The sequence below is a fragment of the Phaethon lepturus genome, unplaced genomic scaffold (assembly GCF_000687285.1).
Source record: "Phaethon lepturus isolate BGI_N335 unplaced genomic scaffold, ASM68728v1 scaffold6007, whole genome shotgun sequence".
Classification (NCBI taxonomy): domain Eukaryota; kingdom Metazoa; phylum Chordata; class Aves; order Phaethontiformes; family Phaethontidae; genus Phaethon; species Phaethon lepturus.
Genome location: NW_010553970.1, coordinates 13275 through 40068, shown reverse-complemented (window position 1 = coordinate 40068; position 26794 = coordinate 13275). Strand labels below are relative to the sequence as shown.

Below are 26794 nucleotides of genomic sequence, written 5' to 3'. Positions count from 1 at the left end.
ATTAATCAAGGTACCTTTGGAAGCAAAAATTTTCTTGAATGCTAATAAATATGTTCAAAACAAAATACATCCATTTTACATGCATTCAGAGCTATGTTAAAAATGGACCTTGAGAAGGCTTTTCAACAAAGAAACCAAAGGATAGGGAATCTATGTTGTAGGGCAAAGGGATGTCAGCACAGTGCGATGAGCTACTAAGCAGGTTCCTTGGATGCATTACTTGCCATTCTAATGTGCAATAATGATTATCTAGGTTTGTTCTTAATATATTTTTCTGTGTATAGCTGCGTATATATAGAGAGATACAGCTTGCATGGCATGAAGATTCTTCACAAACAGCTATTTCATCTAGTTCAGGGCTTTATCAGATTAGCCACAGCTCATTTCAGTCCTTTGAGTTTGAATATATTTACAACATTTTGTGCTTTTGAACTTTCCCTTTTTGAATAACGTCCGAGCGAATTCCCCTACTGATCCACAGCCATGATCTTCGGGAAAATATGGTCATTTTGAGATGAGTAATAAAAGAGTTCTCTGTTTCCTAATACAATTTAATCAATTTGTGGATACTTTTTATTACGGCTCTAGATTAAAAGCTCTTAACAGAATGTCTAGATCACCCACATTGGCAGCTTGAAATAGTTCTGGCTGGTCCATCATAGACAGAGCAATTCGAAGTGCTGCCCAAATATTGCCTGATAGGGCAGGATGGGGAACCTGTTGTTGATTTCTGCTCTTCCTTTGCAAACTGAGAGCAGTGAGAAAATTGCTGACAGCCTCTCTGTAGGAGAGAAGAAAACAGAAACAAGCAATATAATTTCCTTACAACTAGAGTAAAACTTTCTAAAGTTCTATGCTAGACTCAAATTTATTATTTTACAATGCAGTTCATCAGTCTCTTTGTGTTATTCTTGCTTGATTTTCTTTAAACAAGTGGATGTGCCTTATAGTAATGCAGAGCTCAGTCTATTCATATGTCTGGGGATATTGTCTTCATTGCAAGACATTCCCCTTAATCTTAACTGTCTTAAGCTGACAGTTGGGACCCTGGAATATCACCCTTGATTCCTGAAGGATGTACCGAAAGTGTTTTTGACAACATTAGCTACTTGAAGCAGTTTAACTGACGTTTCCCTTCTAAAGACAGGTTCTTATATTTTCTTTTAGAAAAGCTCTTAAGCACAGGACTAAGTTTAAGTGTGAAAACAATCCCACTGATTATAATAAGAGTATTTGCACTTAAGACCTAAAAAAATGCTTAAGCACCTTGCTGAATGAGGTATTTAATTTCTTTTGATAGACATTCAGTAGTTCTGTTATGTAGAATTTGTGGAATAAGAAAAGTATCATTGCTTTTTTAGTACTTTGTAAAAAGAATTACAAAATTTTGCAGTTCCTGAGATTATGTAGCTATATTCTGTTGTTTTTTTTTCCTTGGATAGCTCCAGCTAGAAAATGAATTTTTACTTGGTAGTTATGATCCCTGACTTTTTTGTTTACACATTTTTGTAACTTACCTGTATGCCCCTAGGTTTATGCAGCTTATCCCTAAATTGTATCTGGACCTAATGAAGCCAGGTTGTATTTCTAAAGCACGTGTGTAGGCCTCGACAGCTTCTTCACTTCGATCTCCGTTTGCCAAGGTTGCTCCAAGACGGTTCCATAATGTATAGTCCTGGTGAGAAAATAAGTTTTCTACTGTAGGTGTCAAAAAGGGACATATTAGCTCATTTTTGCTTGCAACATAAGGAGAACTGCAGAAAAGAACAGTATTGTAACTTCTCGTAATTGACATGGAATGTGAGGTTCTGACTCATGATTATAGGCAACTTTATATAACTAGTACAATTAATCAGCACACAGAAATTGGACATGTATAAATCTGCTTCTAAATGGGACTGTCTTGTAATTAACAATTCTATTTCAGGTATTAAAAATTTAATGTCTGAAGTGACATCTCATTAATATTAGCCTGATCAAGAAGGGAGAAAGAAAATGTCATGTAAAGCTAAATTCTTAAAAATGTAAAAGCATAAAATGTACCTCTGGTCGAACAGTTAAAGCAGCACTAAATGCATCTATTGCTCTGTTAAATTCTCCATTCAGGTGGAAGAGAACTCCAAGTCCCGTCTGCAAGTCAGGGTCTATCATATCACCGTTCTGGTGAGCAGCCTCCAGGTACAAATCCTTTACTTCATCAAGTAATGAGCTAGACAAGGGTGAAAAATAACTGAAAGTTCCATCTTACAGTTCTTTACAAATATTGCAATATTGATTGCATAGGTGGAAATTAAAGTCCTTTTAGTGGATGTATCAGAAGTTATGTGCTCCTGAAATGTGAAAATAAACTGCTTCAGCTTTATCATGGCAAAGATTTACTTCCAGGTGCTGTTGTAAACTCATGTCTGGAATAAAAAAGTTCACCTATATAATGAAGAGAACAAGTCCTGTGAGGAGCGGCTGAGGGAACTGGGGTTGTTTAGCCTGGAGAAAAGGAGGCTGAGCGGAGACCTTATCGCTCTTTACAACTACCTGAAAGGAGGTTGTCACAAGGAGAGTGTCAGTCTCTTCTCCCAAGTAACAAATGATAGGACAAGAGGAAATGGCCTCTAGTTGTGCCAGGGAAGGTTCAGATTGGATATTAGGAAAAATTTCTTCACTGAAACGGTTGTCAAGCATTGGAACAGGCTGCCCAGGAAAGCAGTTGAGTTACCATCCCTGAAGGCATTTAAAAGACATGTAGGTGTGGCACTTGGGGACATGGTTTAGTGGTGAACTTGGCAGTGCTAGGTTAATGGTTGGACTCAATGACCTTAAAGATCTTTTCTAACCTAAATGATTCGACGATTCTATGAAGTCAAAGTGCAGCTATGAAACCAAGTGAGATAACATGAAGGCTTATTAAAACTATTAAAATTGGATGAGTTTCTCAGATGTTAAATAGTTCTTTACTGGCAAAAATAGTTGTCATTCTTAAGAGGAATAGATCAAGTGACTAGCCAAGGCCCCTGAAGAAAGATGCCAAAATTTAAGATTTCTGTACCCACTGTAGGCTTCATAAAACCTTTGCAATGTTAACACCAGATGTCAGCATGATGAGGCCAAAGTAGAACAACACACTTAGCAATTAAGAGGAATTTTCATATTTTATTTTGGTTATATTTTTCAACTCAGGACTGGTTAATGGTAAGGGTAAAACATAACGCCTGTCTTCAAAATGACAAGCAGTGAGATAGCCCTAGCCTTTGAGTCTTTATGTCTTTACACATTTATGTCTTTAATGATTTTGTCATGCATCTCGCAATTCAGATATAGTTGTTTATTGACCTCATGAAATCATGATGAAGGGCTGCCAACTCATGAATTTTTTTGTTATTTAAAATGGCTGCCAGTTCCCATTACAATATGCTAGGCTCAAATCAGATAAAATGACTACACTGTCTCTTTGTTTAGAACCAGGACGGCTTTTAAACAAGCAAATGCTACCTCCCAATATTTTCAGTGAACTGAAGCCATGTCCCACTGCAAAATGGCTGTCATTCCTGTATTTGAGTGGCTGGGTTGGGACATAGGAAATATGATGAACAGTAAGAAGAACACACACATGTAGAGCAGGATACAGGCCTGGTATGGGTTTGAAGCAGCTGAATAGTGAGCATGCAGGATGTGGGAATACAGAGACAGGAGACAGGGTCAGAGAAAAGCAATGGAAGTTGAGAGAAAGCATCTCTTTTTAGCTGTTTTGGGGGTTTGGTTTTTTTCTTTAGCTTCCAGGAATGGCATAAGATACAGCCTTCAATCACTAAACCAAATGTCCTGTCTTGGCTTCCCACTCCTGCCACTAGAGACATTGAATCTTCCATCATAGGGAACAGGCTGGACTTCTACAGAGTAAGGGGGCACAGCATACACCGTCATTTCTAGTGATGTCGTTAAAATTAACACCATCAGGATTTACACTGCATTTACCTTTCATCTGATGTCTTAGACATTCTCCTGGTAAGTGCTGGAGACCCTTTTTTGCTTTTCACTATATACTTGTATTTTGGATTTTGCTTTATCCAGTTTCTTAGAGCTTGATAGGCTTCTTGTTGGTGGCCAGTGTTAGTATAACTTACAGCCAGGGCCATCAGAGCTTTTAAGTTGTTTGGCTGTAGTTCCAAGCACCTAGGCAGAAAATAAAACTATATTGAGGTATATTTTTAGCCAAACATAGTTCTTGAATTCTTCCAAAATAATCTGTGTTAAAAAAAAAAAAAAAAAATCACTCACACAAGTAAATCTACCCAATAATACTTTTAAAGGGACTTTGTCTTATTTTTCTGTGAAAAGTGCATTATGCATATGTATACACACACTATATGTATGCATATTGCTGTGCATACACAAATATGTACATAAACGTATGCATACAAGTTTTGTTTTCATCCTTCAGATTATGAGTAAATGTAGGTAGATTAATTTTTATAGTATCTGTCTGGCAAACGAAGAGAAGCTTTATGTAAATTCAAGTGAACAGTTTAATATGGTTTACAGGTATACAAAAAAGTATTTTGAAAACATTTCTTCCATCCATATGAATCTTCTCAGCCATCCTGAATTTTTAATTTTGCTTTGATAAAGCTGGAGCCAATCAACTCAAGTAGTCTTTCTATGGTTACATACCATTAACTGAAAACAGAATTTATTCTATTTTGTGAACATCACTGTTGCTTGTTTCAGAACTGTAGGTTTGAGCAAGCGCTAAATCAGGCAACCGCTTAAATTTCTATCCAGGTAAGCTAAGAAGTTACATATAAATAAGTTAGAGTATTGTTAGGTGAAGTGACTTGATGGTCAACATTGCTAATGCAATTGAATATGGAGAGGGTACTTGCTTCAAATGTAAACATGAAAACCCACTACAGAAAGAGAATGATAATGCTGATATTTTGAAACTGACATTTTACATACAAACATACTGTGATCTTCACATCTCTATCAACCTAAAAATGTTATCAGTTTAGTATTCAGCAGCTGAACAGAGCTCATTTCAGTTAAGAAAACCTCTTCATTAAAGGACAGACTACAGAAAATATGCCAAGTAGCTAGAATATCAAAAAGGCACTTTATTTGCGTTATGCCTAATTCATGTTTATCAGGCAATGTAACTTTTCTTTTGTGCAACTACTTAAATTACTAGATTAAATATTGCACTTACTTAATGAAACAGAAATATTAATCACTAGTCATCCCTCTGAAGTCACTGGGAAGATTTCTATATCTATGTCAATGTTTTACTTAGTTAAATAAATGCTTCATGTTACAAGGTAAGTATGACGTTAAATATACCTAGTCAGCCATTACCTAATACTCATCAGACCCCTTATTTAGCAATTATCTTCATCTACCTTTGGAGGGCGACAATGGCTGCCTGCTCATTTTCATTCTCTGCCTGTGTTATGCCCAGGAACTGCCAGGCCTGCAAAAATAATCATCATTGCGTTATTTTGTAAAATATAACCAAAAGCAAGGAGAATAACACTAATATCACTGTTAAGCAGCGGGGTGAATAAAAATAGCAGATCTGTCCAGCACTAACTACAGATTTTTCTACGGTGTGCATATCAACAGTACAAATCAATGCAGTTTTGAACATCTTTGGGCCTGATAACTTTTATAATCCATGAATGCAAAGGTGTTCTGTCAATGTATGATCACATACTGATTTCTTAAATTTGAGTTACTGTACATTTTAAATGTTGCTAGAATTTTATGGCAAACAGTGAAGAACAATTACTAAGTTGTATAAGTTTAAGGGATTCTAGAGGGTCTGGGGATTCTTTCTGCTTTTCAAAATACTGCTGCTTAATTTAATGTAGCAATAGATTCAAAGAGACCTAGATAATTACACTGCAAATATTTTTCATGTTTCACAGAAAACAGACTTTAAATATATACTCATTGAAAACATCAAAATTGCAGAAATTGGTATAACTTTAAAAAATTTGTCAACATTCTTGTTAAAAATGTTCATCTTTTCAATAGCAGTATTTAAAAGATGGTTGAAAACATCAAGAAGGAAAAGTTTGAAATATTGTCTCTCTTGAATGCTTTTAAACAACAACTTAGAAATGCTATAATTTCAAAAATAGATTCTTATCTTATAAAGTGCTCACCGTTATCTATTTCAAGGCATACACTACTCCAAAACGACTGTTAGCATTCAATTTGTTTCAGTCAGTCATGACTAGCAAAGGATTGGGCCCCGAAATCATTCTGTCATTGCATGCTAAAGGGAGTTCCCTTTTCCTTTAGCAGTAAAAGGCACATGAGTGAATACCTCTGCATCATTGGGTTCTTGTAGAATAGCAGCCTCCAGGTATAAGATTGTAACTGGCAGGTCACCTTCTTTCATTTTTTTCAGTCCTTCCTCAAAAGCACCAGGCCAGTCTTTGAAGGGGTTCTCAGTGTGGAAATAATAACCCTGGAGAAGAGAGATAGTAGACCCATGATGAAGCACTGTAGCAAGGAATGACAATTCTGTAAAAATTAAATGACTCACTGTTTTCCAACTGGATGTCATCATCCTTTGTTCTCTGAAAACCGTATGAGGTCCACCATGACATTTCAATGACAAAAAGTACAGAAGAATCTGCGTCACTGGACGTTTATGTTTCTGCTCTCTTTATTTTTACTTTAGCTCTGAAGTTATACTTACTGGTACTTATGTTGGGTTCTCCTGCTCCTGTCAAAGGTAATGGCAACAACTCTCAGTGACTGCAATAACAGCAGAACTGAACCTAGCGTCAGCCCAGTACATCCAGTTTGATGGTAAAGAGCATATATCAGTTGACTCCCTGCAGTGCTTGTAACCTGATGTCTGTTCAGTTAATACCCTGAAATCTTCAATTAACCTTCAAGATACAAAACAGTGTTGCAAGCACCTGAGTTTATTTTAGAGTTTCTTTATATTTTGCCTTTTTCTCTTCCTGCCACTGCAGTGTAAAGGGTGTATGCTAGTATCAGCTATATAATATAAATCAAATTAAAACATACAATGGAGGGAATGGAGAAGAGGGACAGAATCTCTAGCATTTCTATCCTCAACAGTGTTTAAATGTGCCAGCCCAGATTTTTTATTTGGTGCTCTTTGTTAAGTGCCCATCTTCAAAAGTGCCCATAATCCAGCAGTTTGCATTGTGATCCTTTCAGCTGAATTCAGGCTGTGTGCAAGTCTAAATGTATTCGCACTATGGTAAGGTCTTTTAAATCTACCCTGCTCACAGGCACTTAAAGAGGATGAGCTCTTGGGTAAAATTAGCTTCCATGTCTGAAGCGTTCTCTTTGGTTCCCTTGAATAGCTGAGGCTCATCTCAATGTTTCACAGGAAGGATGTACTGTATTAAAAAACTTTGTATTACCTTCTCAATGGTTGAGATGGTGACTTGCCCTGGTGCTTCCTGGTTCTCTGAAATCCAGTTTCTGCGAGCCATTTCTTCCCATTCTGCTTGCATTTTATCCCAAAACTCTGTGTCTGACTAGAAGGAAAAGAGGAAAAAAGGGACAAAAATTAACAACAAAACTTTAAAATAAACTGGTAAGCTTTTAATTTCTTTCTACCAGTGGTCTGAATTGGGCAATTTTGCTGAGCAGTATTAATTCTATTAATAATCATACTGATTGAAATACTACAGCACAAATTTGGAATTCCATATAATTAAATTATCTCTCATATTGGAACGCATTTTGTCAACAGAAAACTCTTTATCTCAGAGGCAGTGTATGTTCTATTTGAAGCAGGATTTGCAGCAGCTTATACTGCATCTTATTGATGCTAGCAGAAAATTGTTACATAAAATTTGAAGGAAATGACTGCTGCTAGTCCCTGGCCAAAAAAAAGAAGAATTAAAAAAAGAAAAAAAAAATCACTAAGCAAACATGTTAAAGAATAACAATAGATAAAAAGTTTAAAAGAGAACAAGCATCCCACTTTGGTAATTCAGCATAATTTTCAACTATGTAAAAGAGTAATGGCAAAGCTTGGACAGAGAGTGTTTGCACAAGAGAATTAATAAAAACATGGGTTTTCGATAGTGGAAAAATCCTAATATTGCATCTTATACTGTGTTGGTGAGAGGAATCTATAAAAGATTATAAAATTGTACAGTAAGATTAACATTCAGCTCAAAGACAAGGGAAAATTGCATATACAAGAGAAACAGAAATGATGAAAAAAGAATGAGATTTAGGATGTGTAACGACCAAAATGAGGCAACCACAACGGCTACTAGAAAATTATGCCAAGGAACAGAAATAAGATTTTTTAAAAAAAGAGGGGAGAATCCAAGTTAAAGTGCTGTTTTTTCAGCCTCCACACATTAGTCATAAGCCCTGAAAAGCAGTTCCATAGCAGGATATAAGCTCAGCACTATGAGTCTGTGCAAATTTCTCCAGTTCCTATAGGGTCATGGCCAGAACTTCAGTGAATGACACTACTGAGGGCAAGTTTCTCAGCTTATTAATGTCAAAGACAGCAGCACAAATAATTCTATTGAGGTTTAGACAGAACTATTTGAGGGTGAGGTGCTAATCAAAATTAACTGAAGGTATTATAAGCTGGTCCAGATAGTTTTGTCTGAATCTTCATTACAAGACTGACTGCTTTGCCACTGCTCCCCACAGCCAGGTATGATTTGCAAAAATAGAGCTTAGTCTGTGATTGCATGACTTGGTACAAACCTCCTTAGGTACGTGGAAAAAGGAAAGCACAGACTATTACTATATCTAGAATGAGTCAGCAATTAGAACATGTGAGAAGAGGTGGGAAGGCTTAGGAGAACTTGCGCTGGCTAATATTAGGTGTGGTTCCTGTAAATCGTAAGGCTCTTCACAAATGGCAAGGTGCATTCCCTCTCTAGAAATCTAAGAGGCATTTCCCTTTGGCTCTTACTGTGGGATGTGCCTCCTGATATCCAGCACTTCCAGGAGACTCTGAATTATGCAGTTACTGGATCTGTGAAGGTACCTGCTATGTTCCTCCGGGGACTAGGAAACAGATGTGAATCAGTCACTCCTGGAGATGAGATTTCACCCTTTGTAATAGAAGTGAACAGAACTTGACAACTCTGTTACACAACAACTTCTGAGGTTTCAAAATTTGCTCTCATTCCAAATTTGAAGGAAATTTGTCTTTTAAATAGTTGTGAGATTGTGCTGAAATGTCCATTTAGGGCTTGAAAAGCCTAGGATAATGAATCAGATTGCTCGCTCTCTTTTACTCTTATCAGCCATGACCAGAGGCACTTGAATCCCTTAAACTATCCTGTTCAACAGATGTCTCTATCAACTATTTTGCATTCAGTGCAAATCTGCATTGTATTGAAGAAAAAATTACTTGACCATGTTTTTACTAGCAGTAATTTTGAGATTCATGATGAGGTAAAGGAGTGGAAATTTCCCTTTCCTACAGATTAATATTAATAAAACTACTGACAAGTAATTAGTAATGCCTTTTTAAACAGATTAACTTATAGAACTATATATACTTATACATATATGATGTTTATATTAGATTTTTTGCTTGTATTTTTTCCACAGAACTGCCTTATGAATCAATGGTTTGGAAACATATCAAATCACATTTCTGCATATCATATAATGGAAGCATAGAAGTGGTTTTAGGTCTTTAGTTCAAATTTTGCTGCTTAATTACATATTTATAATTCACACAGAGGTTCACTGTGTGCATACTGCACTTAAAAAGCTAATGAATTACTTACTACGCATTCAAGTAGCCATGCTTGTTGTCTATCTATAGTGAGTCAAAGCTGGAGGAAAAATGTAATGGGGAGAAGACCTGCTTTGTTAAAAATCTCTCAACTCATCATGTGCTACTTGGACACAGGCCAGGGCCCAACTGTTATTTTGCAACTATAAGCAAAGATTTACTTGTTTGGGCCGAATGGGCCTAAGTCCCAGCTACAGCTTTCTAAGCACATCCAGCATGGGGGGAGGGTCTGAAACTGGTACGGCAAAGCTATACTGAGCAACTGGATCATGCACAATCATGGCACCTGATAAATTGCTATAATATTGCCATGACAAATAACAATGTCAATAGCAGAGGAGTTCATGTCCTTGAGGAAGAGGACCGTAAATATTACACAGCCTTTGTTAAAGGCACAAGTCTATTTCAGCTGTCATTAGTAGCAATTTCTTCATTTACTTTGGTGGCAGGAGGGTTAAATTAATATTGAGTGTTTCTGAAAATTTGGCTTTGGATCAAGACTCCTAGATCTAATTTTAACTCTATTTGCTATGTGACTAGTGCCAATTACCTCATTTCAATGTTTTTGCTACCTTAATGCTGGCAAATTACTTCGGACGTACCAAAAGTTTTCAGACCGATTGAACGCATTTAACACATTCTCAGATCATCTGCAGCAGCTAAGTAGAATGACAACGAGGAAAAATGTTCATGCCATCTGACTATTTCCAAGCAGAATATTCTGCATTTTTTCAGAGGGGCTATTTTTACTCTTAGTATTTAAAAATATGCTGAAGCAGTTGAACAAATGGGAGGAAAAATATTTCCAGGCTCTTTACTTCCTATGATACAGTGAAAGGGGGTGGGATGCGGGGTGTACCTTCTGAATATTGCTGGCTGATTTCTCAACTTACCTATTTTCATAACTTTTAGAATAGAATTTTGCTTGTCCTATACTGCCAAAAATTAATTTGCGATGCTCTTTCTTGACCAATGCATAAGAAAGAATGGTTCTGTGGTGGTTCTTTGAATTACTGCACCAACTTACTCTTTAGTGTGAAAGACACAGTAAGTTAAACTGATGTGCAAACTACATAAGATTTCCTTAGCTGATATCTCCTCAAAACAAAATTTGAAATATGCCTTTTTAGTAAAGTAATAGATAAAAAATGTATATCAAGGCAAAGGTTAAAATTGTGATCTGAGAGAGTACCAAATAAAATGTATCTGAATGACTGAAGCTCTCACATCCCAGTTTAAAATATGGTTTAGGCAGTCTTAGGCACATCATAGGTACAGAAAGGATTCTAGCCGGTATTCATGGGAAACACAAAGATGACAATTCTGGACTATGTTTTCCTAGGCTAGAATAAATTAATCCCATCTTCTTCTACTATTGTCACATAATTTAGCTGTAATATGTTCTGATGCTTCATAACAGTATATTATAGAGCAGACAGCTCATGTGACATGGTGTTGTAAATAAAATGATGCTGAGAAGGACAGCTCAAAATTTCCTTTGCGTAAGCTCACAAAACAGTGTGGCATCTGCAAGTTTAATCTCTACATCAGGAAAATGTGGAATAAGAAAATATGAAAATTGCTTTTTTCCATCTTGGAGACATTTCTCAGTTTTTGCACTTTCTTGGTTTCGTTTTTATTTATTCTAACTCATTACCAATAGGATTGTGGATGATAAAACAATCGTTTTAACAGAATATAGGTACAGGATCGATCTGAATCCCCTTGCTGGCATTTAAAAAAAAAAAATCAAAAGTACCAATTTTTGGTAAAACACAGCTAATTATTAGAAAGATTACGTTAAAATATACTTGGTATGGCACTTGCAAACCATGAAGACTTTAGGCTATTTGTGCTTCCCTCACGTCTATAGCAAAGGGATGAGGCAAAAATCAAATCCAATTTCCAGAATTACAGAAAAGGTAGAGAGGTCTGCAGACCCCCAGTCACTGCAAGTGAATCTGGACCCTCTCTAGTAAAAAAGCTAATTTACTTGCCTCTTTATTCTTAAAGGATTCCCCAATGGCATAGACATCTTTAAACCTTCTTAAGAAAGAATTACCTCACAGATCTTCATTAATCTCAGAGTTTGACATCTTAAAAGCATTCCCAAAGCTCTAAAGTGAATACTGGTTGGAGGATAAATTTTGGTGTCTTCATTTACTGAATTGTTAATTAATTCCTTTCGATCTAGGCCACAAAGAACCTGAAATTTCCTTCCTTTTCTTGATCAGTTTTCTGGCTAATCTTACCACTTGGAGCTTTCCCAGTTGAAGAATATTATAGAAACATCCAAAGCCTAAAAAATGAATTTTTGAACTGTATCTATTCTCCACTTAAGAAAGCACTAATCCTTCTGAGATGGGCTGCAATTTATTTCAATCACTCTAGCTTTCTTACTACTTCATTTTAGCTAGAATGAAAATTCAACTATTTTCATATGCAAATGGAAATAGCCGCTCAATGAGATCTTGAAGAATCCTTTCCTTTACATTTTAACTACCTGGTCCAAGTTTCTATTTTAAGCAGAAAGAATAAGTCTGCCAGCTACACAGTTAGGGAAACATTTAATTAGATTCTTTTTAACAGCTGTTCTAAAGACCATGTTAAAGCATTTTAACAACCTGTCTTTGGTGCCTCAGAATGACCTTTTAATGTGCAAGGTTTTTTTTACAGTATATTCTCCTCCTTATTTTACTCTGTAAAGTGATTCAGTAATGTCTTGTAATCTGTTGTGGGCCTCAACTCATTTTTCATTCTGCTGAATGTCTGGGAGCTCCCCATCACACATGGTTTCTGGCAATTGCAGGAGTGCTAACATCATTTGCTTAACTGCTGACCATAACACAGAGATGTTAATCATCAGATTCCCTGTGTTGCAATCACAGATTACAGCACATGTCCGACCTTAAGGATCAGTCTGCAGTGCAATTAGGAACATCTAGAGCATTTTAAGCTGTGGCAATTTGAAAGCGTGCCTCTCCTGCCAGGAGCAAATGTGTATGATGTGTGACATCAAAAAATCTATTGTGCATCACAGGCATTTGTTTATAAAGAAACTATTCGATCAGGAAAAAACAATGCACTCAGAAAATATGAGAAAAATGCACTCAGTGTATAGTTTACAAAACAGCTAACTTATTGGCTGTGTCCATTTTAGCCTTGTACACTGAGACAAGAATTTTTTTGTGTGCAGTAAGATGCTAAGAAGCCATGGTAGAAACCATGCAGTCTTATCTTAGCGTATTATGAAAAAACCCTACAAATTAAATTCTTAAATATGAAATTCTGCTTCTAGCTAGAAGCCAGCATATGATTTAGGCATAATTTTGTTTGTAATCAATGAATATTAATCTAAATGTTCAACTGCCAACACTGGAATTGCAATGGTAAAAAATGTGAGTTAGAGAAGTATTAAAATACGAACACTAAAATTTGAATCTAAACCCAGATATCCCTGAAGTGTTCTAGATATTTGGAGACTAATGAGACTGCAGTTTATGCTAAAAATAATCAGTTTTGAGGAATGTGTTTCACAGCCTCATCCTTTCCACCCTAAAAATTCATTTCAGTGGCTGTTGCATAATTCAGCCTGAACTTTTGTCCTTGGTGGGATGCAGCTGCCTTGGGTCTTTGTGGTGATGGGATTTTGAAGGGTTACTGACTGAACCACTGAGAATATATAATACTCAAGATTGATACTTGTATCTTATTGGATTCTGTTAAAAAACCTGTATGCCACCTTGTTTCTAGACAGGATCAGGACTTCAACTGGTACTAGTGGTATAGGACAACACTCAAGAGGCATTTTTCGTGTTGGAAAAGTAGTAGTTAGTGAAAAAATAAGAAGTGCAATTGGGCAACTGTCCAAATACGTGCATGTTTTCAAACTAAATTAATTTATCAGGAAACAAGAGTACTCCTGTGTTTAACATTCTGCCACTAATCATAAAAATGCATTGGTGCATGGTTACTACTGTATGTGCAGTTATCCACTACAGTAGGTGATCATTCTGTTTATCAATGACGCTGAATTCAAGTTTCACTGCAGAGAATTGGTCTGTGTCTGAGCTTAAAAAACGAATTGCACGCATTCAGTTGCTGCGGAAAAATGTGTTTCACTCTTATACTTTAAGTACTTACATTTATGGGGAATTTTTCATGACCCACTTGCTATAGCAATAAAATTGAGCTTGAAAAGTTGGTTCTGTCCAATCTTCATGTATAGCTAAGGATATTTTTTTTTTTTAGAGAAACTATTTTAAATGAATAACACCAGGAAACTTATCTTTTCTCTGCCTTAAATAATCCAGTTCCAACTTTCTGCTATGCTTGTGCTGCAAGATGAATAAGAAATCCATAGAACATTAGCTGAAAATGAAAACAGTAAATGAAGTAATACCTCAACAGCTGCCTTTGCTCTTTCAAATTCCTCCTCCAAGGAGTGATTTCTGGAGAGAAGAGGCCCTCCCCAACGCTGTTCCTTAGTTGATCGTACCTATAAAATGAAAGAATAAATCAGTAAAGGCATGATATACTCCCTGCCACATTTCTGAGTTATTTCCTTAATTGCCTTGAGCCCCAAATAGCTTTTTTCTTGGGCAAAATTGGTTGTGTCCCTGCATGAATTTCTCCAAATTCGCTTACACTGTAGCAGAGATCATTCCTCATGGGAAGCAGAGTAATGTATCTTTTCTAGACTTTCATTTTCACTGAAGATTCATGAAAGATAAAGAGACATCCAAGAAAAGACAGTGGAAGAGTTGGGTTCCAAAGGGAAGTGCTGACTATTTTGTATAAGACTTTTACCTTAATTGTTCTTTCTGCTGTATTATGACTGTAGCAACGCATTCCACTCACTATGCTCCAGGAAGAAAGCATCTAATTTTCCCTGTACATTTTGTGGTTTTCTTTCAGGTTCTGTTTTGGGATCACATTGGAGAGACAGGTTTGCTCTGGATTTCACTGGAAGGACAAATCCTTTTTACAATCAGCAGCTCTCTCTTCTGTGCCTTACTATCAGTCAATCCCATTGGAAGTACATAACAAGTTTCTCCCTGTTCTTTCATTAAAAACCTTTTTTTTTCCCTGCACAAAGGGCACAGTACAAAACCAAACAGTATTCAATGGTGGCATAGAAAAGCACAAAGTGGCCTAATCTTGCTAAAGAGAGCTCTGACTCTTAATCCCATCCCTCACGTTTTTCAGGTGAAACTCATTAGCCATTTGCCTGACCGTGGTCCCAATTGCATTAATTTACATGATTGTATTTCTGATTATGGTACTTGTAATATTCAATTTCAATGAGCCACATTGCTAGAAGACTAATTTTGCTCACTTGGGACTCACTGGGCTGTATCTGCAAGTGTTGGAATGTGCACTGCTGGGATGAAACATCCAATACCTTCCTGGCTTTTCATATAAGTAACATGCAATGCATGGTCAAACACATACATCTGTGGTGTACACACATGGTTTTTTACCTAGAAAGATGACATTCACTTGTAAATCTAACCCTAAAGTTTCTGTTTTGCTCTGGAGTCTTTGGTCTCTCAGGTAGAGATTGACGAGTGAAATGTATATTGGGTTGATGATACACGTACGGTTAGAAAAGAATGATGCAGCACAATTCCTGTGAGAAGCACGGGGGGGACGGCACTGTGTGCATTCTTCTTTGTTGGCTTCTGGCCTTTGCTGCAAGTGACAGGAAGCACAGAGCCTGAGGGAAGGTCTGCACTGAGGATCTATTGTTTCTGTTTTCACATCTACTACCTCTGGTCCATGTTGTTTGGAAAATATTTTTTTTCCTTTGGTGAAGCCAGGAAGAGATTTCAGGTTGTCACTGAAAATATACCAAAAATTGATCCTATACACTAAACAGTCATTTGACTGATTAATAGAATTTAGGGCAGAAGAGATAACTGGTTCAAATCATCTCTTTGCCTGTATATCACATGATGGTATTTGTCACTCAACATCCACAGGATGAAACTCATGTTTCATAGAGAATAAACTGAGGTAGTCTGGGATATATGTCTTTGACGAAGGTGCTTGGATTTAATTTAAAGTTATGAAGAGACTTTAATCTTATCATTTTGTTTGCAAATTTGTTTAACTGGCCTCCTTGTTTCTCTTATTAATTTTAATTTCTGTTTCCAACTATCACTTCTTATTCTTTTTCCAGCAGTTTAAAGCACTTTTTAGTACCCCTTATTTTCTCTGGGGAAAGATACTGACGACTTTAATCAGGTTTTAACTGTCTTTTAAATGACATAAAGAGATTGAGATCTTAAGTTCTCTCATTATGAGGCATTTTATTCAGATTTTGAACTTTTTTGTGTCTCTTTTACTGTCCCTCTTTATTCTTTTATAGCTTTATTTTTTTATAGCCATAGACTCAACCAAAGTGAACCCTATATTCCAGTACCTGTCTTGCTGTTTCTCTATACAGAAATCAGGTAATTTCCTATCTCCCACTAATGATGTCTACTTCTACACACTCTTCTTGCCACCGTACTGCACAGGGAGCACTCATGTTGACATCCTCGTACACTCTGAGCCGTAGGGTCTTTTCAAATTGCCTTCCAGCATAGTGTTGTAAGTTGAGCCTGCATTCTTGTTCTGAAATGTATGATTTTTCAAGCGACTGTATTGGAATATGTATTTATACAGATGTCTTGATCACCGTCTCATTTTTACAAGTCTCTTATTTACATTTTTTTCATTTCACTGTTGCATCATATGCAATTTTATTGGTGACAGCTTGCAGATTTATTTTCAGATCAATAATATTGAAGATCATGGTTTCTCTTTGGAATCACAGAAGAACCCCCATGTGATTACAATTCCTAGTAAATAACTACTGTACTTGAGAACTTAAGTTAGCCAGTTTTAATCTGTTTAACAGCTGCTTTATTCATATTGTATGGTGCTAATTTTAAAATCAGAATGTGGTATGTCAATTCAGACATCTTGCAGAATATCACACAGCACCATTTATCAACCCGAGCTGTAATCTGATCAAAGAATTAGATTTGGTTTTCTTGACACAAAACTCTGTTGATAGACGTTAATTATGTTCCTAACCTTTTCATTATTTACGAGTTGGCTCTTGCAAACTGTTTCATTACTTCTGCTTTTTAATCTTTTGTTTCCAGTGACTGCAATTTCCTTAGGTCAAGGACAATACTGTAAATCATGATGTTGAGACTGAGTAGTACTGCAGAAGGGGAGAGCGAGCTTGTTGGGGCAGAATAGTGAGGAGTGGGAAGAGGACAAGAAGCACAGAAGTCCCCTCCTCTGCATATGTCAGAGTATACACATTGTCCCCACATAATCCCCACAGAAATATACGTTTTCTTCCATTAAATGCACACCTGCCTTCAACCAGAGGGAAAAAAAGAAGTAATTAACAAAACCCACATAAGCTGCATTTACATATAGGCAATGCAGGATCATATTCTGAGTTGTGATACCCAGAAATGAAAGACCCCATGTGTAACAAACATGCTGCCTTTCACTAGTGCAAGAAGAGAGGGGATGGGAATGGAGTGCCAATACTGGAGAACTCATCTCCAGCTGGTGATGGGGTGGGACTCTGCAGCTGCCTCCCCTTAAGGGGAGTGCAAGGTGGGGTCCGGGTGGAATGGGTATGTCTGAGGCATGGACACTCTGCATACACTGTGGTTTGATATGCTCACCACTCTACACTGGAGGTGCTGTAGCTGATCACTGGCTGCTGTCTTCAGGGACAAAATCTTCCATTCCAATGCATTTGCACACACTTCCCTGCGCTTGTAGTCTGCTTATGTGCTCTTGGACCTTAACTGTTGGTGAGAGGCTTAAATTATAGTTTTAACTTTTGAGCATGTCTTCAAATAATGAGCTAAATCTGTCCTTTATAACTCTTCATTTCATTAGAGTAACTGGCACATCCAAGGAAAGCTAGAGCCATTATCCTTCCTGTAGCTATTTGGGAGAAGTGGGGAATAAATTTTGCATTCTAAATATTGTTGCCTCAAACTGCAGATTTCTAAGGTTTACAGGCTTTGCGCTATATCTTTGTCCAAGAGTGCTGACATATTAGAATTTAGGTACAGTTTTTTAGCATGTCAGGGTTTTTGTGTATGCATTCTGAGTGAGAAAAAATATATCTAAAATGCCCAGGGAGGCCCAAGTTTGAAACCACATTTAGAGAATTAAAATATGAGCAGACTTTATGCATATACAATTGAACATACTACTTCCCTCTGCAATTTGTAATTATAAGAGAACAAATAAACCTTCAAACCCCCCCAAACACTGTAGGAATCTCAGTACTAATAAAAGCATCACAAGGAACTCTCCAGCATGGCAGATAAAAGAAAGAACAAAGATACTTTGGACCAATGCAGTTTAAGAGTCAATAACGGGTAACATATGATGTGAGTAGAAGGCTGAGAAGCAAGATGGCCACAACCAATGACAGCCACCATGCTATTGCCCATTCCAGCCTCCAAACACATTTCTTCCTTTTTAATTCAAAGCTTGCCTTCATGATTTTGTATTGGTATAAGTGCTGGTAAACATAGGTTTTTGTTAAGAAGGTTGCATAAATTATTGAAAATATGACCTAGTTAGTATTTCACTTTGAGGAACTAAATCTAACATGCCAAAGATGAGTGATGAAGGTGATTGTCTGAGAAATTGCTGATGGAAAACTGCAGCTAGTTTAACAAGATGAAATCTTTAGAGTATGGCAGAATCTGGTGCATATGCAAAGGTTACCCTTAAATGAGACAGACAAGACCTGTAGAGGACAAAGTATGGCAAATCTATGTTTTGACAAAAGCTCTAACGTGATTTCTTTTACAAGCAGATTAAGAACTCAGTCAAGACAGATGAGCCTGTTTGTTGGCAACAGACAACTTTGACAGTCCAAGTATAAGCAAGATGAAGCAGGCAGTGAATGAAAATACTACATTTCTAAGTAAACTACCTAGAATAAGAATGCAATCTCACTTCAGATAATTTCTCTGCACTGCTAATTACCAGTTCAACAACATTTCATTACTTGAATGGATCACAAATTTGAAAAAAAGCAGCTTATGATAAAACAAAACAAAAAATTAAATATACCAGCACAACAGATAAGAATTCTATACTCTGCTTCTCTTTCAAGTTGGCTGATTCAGCTTTTTTTTTTATTTTGAAACACCCGTCATTTTACAAAATAGTATGGAGCCTCCACTGACTGAACTTAGACTGAATTAAAAATGTGGATTTTTGCTTCTGCAGTTTTTCTAGTGGAAGATAAACAGTAAATAGACCATATAAAGTAGAAATGTTATATACTAAATTTGTAACTGCTTTTACAGAAAGTCACAGCCCTTAAATTCTGTGACTGTCTACTTGATTTACACACATCTAGGTTGAGCACAAACTTCCTGGCACTCAGATCTATTAGGCTGAGGAACAGCCTCCTAAAAAGGGGTTAGAGTTACTTCAAGATAAGCTGGACAAAGCATGTGAAAACACACTGTCCACCTCAGGTGGATGATATTATGCAATAGATCTTTTCCATTACTAAGATGTATAAATCTATTGCACAGGAAGGAAAGATAGTGAAAGGAAAGATTGCAACTAGCGTTAGGCTTTCCAAAGGGAAATGAAAATCCTGTGTGTAATGTAGAGATGGCAGGAAAGTAAAGGAGACTTTTTCCTAACCAAAATACTGGAATGGATCCTGATAACTGGGTTCTATTTCTATTTTCTGCAAAAACTGGTGCATAATCTCAGGAAAGACATTTGGAATTTTGATGTCTCATTTTTCCATTTTCAAATGAGGCTATTATTTTCCATTGATTTCCAGGTTTTCCATCTGACAGAAAGACTTTCAAGTCTAGGACTAAAAATAACTGTGGAGGAGGAGAAAATTATTTTCAACTAAAAGTGAATCCACCAAACAACTCTCCCCCATGCCAGTGGCATTAGCTGAACTTAAATTTTTTCAGTTAAAAAATAAGGATCAAGAAGGTGTACAAACAACCTGATCTATGTGAATACATATATAAATGTATGCTTGTACATATATACGCATACACACATATCTAAAACCATACATCTCTAAGTAATCATTTCCACAAGGTCCTGTCCAAAATACAATATGACAGTGGAATTGGGCAAATCTACAAACCTTCAGCCCAGAGCCCTCTGTATTAGAGTTCCTTTTCCAGCAGGAAAAAGTCCTTTGACCAGACTGCTCTCTCACCTGTGCAGATAAACTGCTAATGAATGTTGGTCTAATGATTCCTTCCTGTATTCCTTAGCCATTTCCCAACTCTGGGGATTCCTGGTTGACCAAGAGACCTTAAGAATAGATACATTACAAGGAGAGGGAACCATTAAAAGTTTGAATTTCAGAACTGGAGGATGGGAAAAATTGTGATGCTGTAAATTGTAGTTTTAAGTCTCTGTACAGAAAGTTCACAGTTCACTGCAGTATTAAACTCTGAATGTTTGAGATGCTGACATAGTTAAGTTATTTTCATAATATATTAATTTGGAAGCTGTGTGAAGATTCGGCTGTATGAATCTTTTAACTGATGATCCTGAAAATACCCCTTAAGTAGTTCTTCCAGAATATGAACCGATAGCCAATGGGACAATTCCTACTTCCCTTTTTATTGGTACTAAATCTACCACATCCTCTTACCTGTGTTGCAGGTGCAAGTTCTAATTCTGACGTTGAATCAGAGTCCAAGGCACTCTTGACATTAGTCAGCTCAGACTGTGATCTGTTTTCTGTGGACCTAGAAATAATGCATTTACATACTCATCACTGCACACTAAGACATGCTGCCTTACGTCTTTCAGGTTTATAAGCACATACTGATTAATTAGGTTATTTCTTCCAACTGAATTGTTTAACTTGCAGTTATCAAAAGTGCCTGGGCCCTTCTCAGTGTTCTCAGTGTTCACTCTTCCACTTTTCAGTTGCGTGCAGACAATAGTTAACAAAACAGAGTCAGGCCTGATTCACCAGTAGAGCCCTGCGTATATATTGGCCTGAAACAAGTACAATGGGATGAAGACTTTGCCTCTACCACTATGCTTCTATTTCATAGCCAGGCAAAATGAGGTTAGGCAACGACACAAGACTGTACCTGCAGTCAGTGTCTAAGAATCAACCACCACATTACAAGACTTCACCTTGACATGTGTGCATTTTTGTGCTACAATATCCTAATATTCTCTCTTCCTAGAAAATGAAACCCTGTAGACCAAAATCAAGTTAACTGAGAAAAACTTGTGTAAAGCTCTAAGTTAATGAAAAACCCAGAAAAAGGGCAGGCTAAGATCCAGAGTAAGCATCATTTGGTCAGAAAACTGCTTCTAGTGTATGAAAACGCTAATTATGGTCATGCGTGATGTAGTCAGTGAGTGTTCCTTACTTTTCAAGAAGGCAGCAGAATTAATCCACATGAACTGTTCCCAAAGGCAAATTCCAATTCTTCCTTCATTTACGTCCTCTGCAATATTAGTTGAACTGCATGAAAGAGTGCTTGGCTTGGATATTTTATCTTGCCTTTTTCAGTTATACAGAGAAATTCTGCCCTCTTGGTAGCAAAACCAAAATACACTGGATATCCAGTGACTGTCAAATCACTGCCAAGTATCCTTTTTTACTCATTTTACTCACATGTTTGTAGTTGGTTTTGGATCACTGCATCCCTCTTTGGAATTCTCACCACCATTTATTTAGTAATTGCACCTGCCACTTTTCACAACATTAAAAGTTGCTGACAAAATGTCATTTTATAGTGTACTTGCTTATGATACATTGTCCAAAATGTTTGCTTGAACACATTTAATGTAATCATAACAGATTTAATAATATGACTTGTCATCAAGCATTTCTTAAAAAGTTGGACTGGAAATATTTTTGTAAGGAAAGCAAGAAGTTGTACCATAAAAGCTCTTTTGATGGAGCTCTAGATGATGAGGATGTTCGCTCTGTAGAAGGGTGAACCTTGCTACTCCTGTCCCCATGAAAATTGACATCATCCCATTTCTCTAGCTGTGTCTGAATATCAACTGGAAAATAAGAAAAGAAAATATGACTCTTTTGAAGAAACTACTGCAGAAAATTATATCTCCTCTGTTGAATGTAAGTTATTGAGAAAACGGTGCCATGAAAGACTATATTTTTGTTAAAGTCCTATATAAAGAAATGTTGTGCACCTTTCTAGCTGATACTCTCTGAAAATATTTAGGAATTCACAATATTTTTCTAAACCTGTTAGCATTCATGGTCAGAATGTTGGTGGAGCTTTTGACTGAAAGTCAGTGATTTGTGTGTAATTTAGATCCGTTGATAAAACTGTGCTAACTATTTGATAGTTTTGGATATTTTAAATTTCCTAATTGTAGTCAAATTGTAAAAATAAAACTTTTTTATTGACTATCATTTAAAAATGACTGTGTAGGCAACTGATATTATTCAGTCATATGTTGGACTTACTTTGCAAAAATGAGATGTTCAGCTCCTGTTTGAAGATAAAGTTCTCTAAAAGAATTTCTGTGCTGATGAACGGAAAATTTGCTACCTTGGTATAAATTACATTTACCTTGCAAATTTCTCAGTTGCGGTGCAAGTAATTTAGTTTGGATGGAACTAAATTAAATTCACCTTTTCCAAACATCACCTATGGATCATGCTTGGCAGGATATTAAGCTGTGTTTGGGATTTTTGTTCAATCTGTATAAATATAGCTCTTTTGTCAAGAATGGATTTTTTTTCTCTTGTATGCATAGATAAAGCAGTATTTACAAATACAATGTGTATTTCTGACATCTGCAGTTCTGAAAAGGACATTCAGTATGGGCTGCCACTGATTTGTGTCCTTTACCAATTTCTCATGATACCTCTATAGATTTTTCTATGATTTTAGTCACCCTGACTAAATCATTTTTTGAAAGAATCCTTTCAAAACTTTATTTGTACGTTTGGTGACAACTTAATAGGTATAATGGCAAAGGCAAAGGCAAAATGTGTTTACAGTGTTTCAAGTTTAGTGTTTCAATTAGTTTATAATGTGGAACAAATGTTACACTCCCTGCTAAAATGCGGTGCAACAAAAATCCTGGTGTTGCTCATTATTTTGTGATAGTAGCAAGGAGAAACTTGTGCTAAGCAAGGCTACATAGTGCTAATATAATAGCTACACTCTTACCTAAATCTAGTGAAGACTTGTCTGAAACTCTGACAGTCTGGACTTTCTGCTCAGTATCCACACTGATAAGGTCAGAATTGTCTGTCTTCTTTCTGTGGGTTGAAGATTTTAAGCCTTCACTTCTTGATGTATTCTCTGATTTCTTTGCTTTGTTTTGGGTTTGTAAGACAGGTTCACTAAGATCCAAGAGATCCAGACCTGTTGATAATACTTAGAGACAAAAATGTTAGAATTCAATGTTGTTTTAATTCAAATAGCTCACTTCAAAAATATGTTTTAATTGGCAGAAAAGTATTAGTGTACTTGCATTTGTCTAGAGTGGATGTATATTTCCTGGCTAAAGATGATGACCAGCAAATTCAAATATGAGTAGTGATTTTAGTTGCTTTACTGGATGCAGTTTAAAAAAAGCTTGATTTGCATAAAAGGCTTTTCCTCTGAAAATCATAAAAGATATCTTAGGTCTTAAGACTGTGGTCTTACTCCACAGATTTTCTTGTGTAGTGAGGGTTCCCTGTACAACTGAGGCTTTAGATAAGACTTGGTTTAATCTTAGGATTTATCAAGTACTGGTAACAGCTGCTTAGGGCACTACTGTTGTGCCACGTGCCATTAAGGAAAGAGTTGAAGAGTAGACAGCTTCCTGGGCGGAATTCTTAGGTCGTAAAAGAATAATGCTATGTTTAGTAAGGGTTTCTACTGTTGTTGCTGTTTGTCTTTTGGGCGATAAACATTGACTATAATTATAAAATCTATTGCTATTTCTATTAAGGACTATATCAGTATAAAAGGCATATTTGCATCTGAGTTCTTAATTTACAAGTTGCTTTAAGAGTAACATTTAAAATTCTTTAGCACATAAAAGATAGAAAAACTCCCTCTTTATCATCAGTTAAATTGTTTTTGACACTTTTGACACAGGGCAGGTGTTTTTGACAGATCAGTTTCTATCTTCTCTTGCAGTCCTTTATCTGGGTTCTTGGTAAATCACTGAATTTCGTTGATCTTCACAGAATAAGAAATTTTTTTTATTTATTAAATACATCCAACTGACACCCAAATCTCATAGATATTCAAGGCAGATATAGGCTCTACAGATACTTACTTTTTTACAACAAGCACCACTCTTAAAACACCTGAAATATTTATATCCATCCCTGTAATATCTTTGGCTATATAAAAGGAAAAAATATTATTTACAACTGTTATTTAATTCAGTGTTCCAGTTTTTGTTATTAGAACTTGCATATTGCTTTAGACACATTAATTAAATGTGAAGATAATCACTCAGCTGTCAATTAGACATTTTAATAATTTGCATGTATATAGATTTTAATTAAATGGCTTCAAACAAGCCAAGTCATTTTATGAGACAGCAATGGAACACAGAAGTGCTATGCTGATTCTATTGTATCTCAGCTGATCTGCTCAACTGCTTTGATTACCTTTGCACAAATATTGGATCGGAGGAGGCTACTTTCTAAAAACACTTCCAAAGGACAATATGCTTCTTTTAATTGAAAAGGCTTTCAGGATTCACTCTTTGTATTATTTGCTGTACTATCTCACTGCAACACAAAGCAGCTAAGAAATGCGAGAAATCCGTTAGATCCTTTCACTAATAAAGTGTCCAAACTCAGCCTGGGTAAACTCTTTTGATCTCTCTTCCCTTTTCTCTGATATCCCATCCAAGTTTTCATTAAAGAAAATTTTTCTAGAGTTAGGAAGGTATCTGGTTAAAACCGGACTAAATGTGGATTAGCCATAGTTAAAACTTTGCAAAAACAAAGATTGATAATTGTCTGAACTTAAACAAGTTCCCTTTAATTCAAGTCCAGAGAGCTGCTAGAATACAGGTGATTTGGATCACATTGGATTTGCCCTTAAATGTAACGAACAAAGTTTTCTCTAGTAATAAATCAGGCAATTATAATTTAATACCAGCTTGTAATTTTGTGCAAATAGTAACAAATCAGAAAATAACTTGACAAAAAATGTACCGTAATTAAGATAAAACTAAAATTATTTCTCTTTAGTGAGGGATGGTAAAGAATTTTGTTTACCTGCAGTATTTGATGTTACAGGCCTTGCAACAGCTTCTGGTTTAGTTTCACAAAGAAAGTCATCAATGGAGGGGCTCAGAAGGGGTCTGCTTTCTTGTTGCTCATTCACCAGCTAGCAACAAAAAAACCCAGTGTCACAGAGTGTTGTTGGGATGCGGAAGTTAAAGAAATAAAACATATTGTTCAGCCTGGAGAAGAGAAGGCTCCGGGGAGACCTTACTGCAGCCTTCCAGTACCTGAAGGGGGCCTACAAGAAAGCCTGGGAGGGACTTTTTACAAGGGCGTGTAGTGACAGGACAAGAGGTCATGGCTTTAAACTGAAGGAGGGTAGATTTAGACTAGATATAAGGAAGAAAATCTTCACTATGAGGGTGGTGAGGCACCGAACAGGTTGCCCAGGGAATTTGTGGATGATCCATCCCTGGAAGCGTTCAAGGTCAGGCTGGATGGGGCTTTGAGCAACCTGGTCTAGTGGAAGGTATCCCTGCCCATGGCAGTGGGGTTGGAACTAGATGACCTTTAAGGTCCCTTCCAACCCAAACCAGTCTATGATTCTATGATGTTCTCACAATATCGTGTGCTTTATTTTTGATTGTGAGAGAATAAGATATTGCAATTAGAACATGTACAAATAACTCTGGGCTTAAAATAAAAAAAAATATAGTCACTCTTTCGGGGCAAAATTATATTCCAGTTTTACAAATTGCACAAAAATAAAGCAGCAAGGTGATTTTTCCATAGCAGTTATTGCATACTATTGCTTATAGGGCTAAAGAACACAAGGCCTGATGTATCTCCCTTCAAATCAGTGGGTGAAGTTGCCCTTCTCTATTGCCAGGAGACTAAGCAGGGCTTTTTTAGTATTTGGAAGTGTTCGTTTTTTTCACCAGTAACATGCCTCCCCGCAGAACTTGCACAATACCATTTCATCTAGCAAATATGCATTAGCCCATTAAACAATAACCTGCTGAGACAGGAAACACTTCTCTGCGATACAAAGACATATGAATGACAGTGGATGGAGCCTGGTGAAGGCAGGAACTGCCTGCATGAGTTTTGACTGTGTAAAGACTCATAATACAGTTTTCATCTATGAGCAGTTTTCCCCTTTTTATTGTAATTGCATGAATGCATTGGTTTTCTGCTACCTAAATTAAATCTCTGTGTTACAGGCTATTTCATGTATTAGGGATTAAAAAGACAAAACAGTGAAACAGTCTCATAAATAGAAGTCTCCTCTCTGCAATCTGTCTCTGATTGGAGGATCAAGACCTAAGCTGAGCTGGATGTATGTTTGATGGTGTGGCCTGCATTTACTTTAACTTTAATGTGAAAAATGTTTTCCCTCTGTCTGTTACTTTCAGCTGGAGCTATTTCAGCTTTACTTTTATCGTCTCTGCTCTCTCTCTTCCGTTCTCACTCTTTTTCCATTGTTGAATTTTCAAAATTTTCTCTCGGATAGATTTGAACTTTTACATTTATGATGCTAACATTGACTAAAGCAGGCAAAAAAAAGCTATTTACGCATCCTCATTTGATATTTGTTAATTACTGGCATTTAGCTACTCCAGTAGCAGGATTGCCTCTAAAATTATTACAGCAAAACAACTTAGATTTGCGTTTGTTCAGTACTTGATTTTTGTTTTACAAAGTTGCAAGAAAATATTGGAGCTAATGAAATAAAAAAGTCCATTATTTTGATGGGTCAAACATTTAAGCTGGTTCCTAAGGCTGACTGACTGTATAAT

At 36.5% G+C, this 26794-nt stretch overlaps 1 protein-coding gene across 1 annotated transcript; it reads right to left on the bottom strand.

Moving 5' to 3' along the window:
* Positions 1 to 570: 570 nt before the first annotated feature.
* On the bottom strand, positions 571 to 25158 carry PEX5L (peroxisomal biogenesis factor 5-like; the record flags this gene model as incomplete). The annotated part of the gene is made up of 12 exons (XM_010291675.1): positions 571 to 781; positions 1518 to 1675; positions 2044 to 2209; positions 3970 to 4167; positions 5391 to 5461; positions 6323 to 6466; positions 7404 to 7520; positions 14172 to 14267; positions 20463 to 20559; positions 21718 to 21844; positions 22984 to 23193; positions 25047 to 25158. Coding segments are annotated over 12 exons (1701 nt in total), but the record flags the coding sequence as incomplete, so codon positions are not given.
* Between the last annotated feature and the right edge of the window lie 1636 nt (positions 25159 to 26794).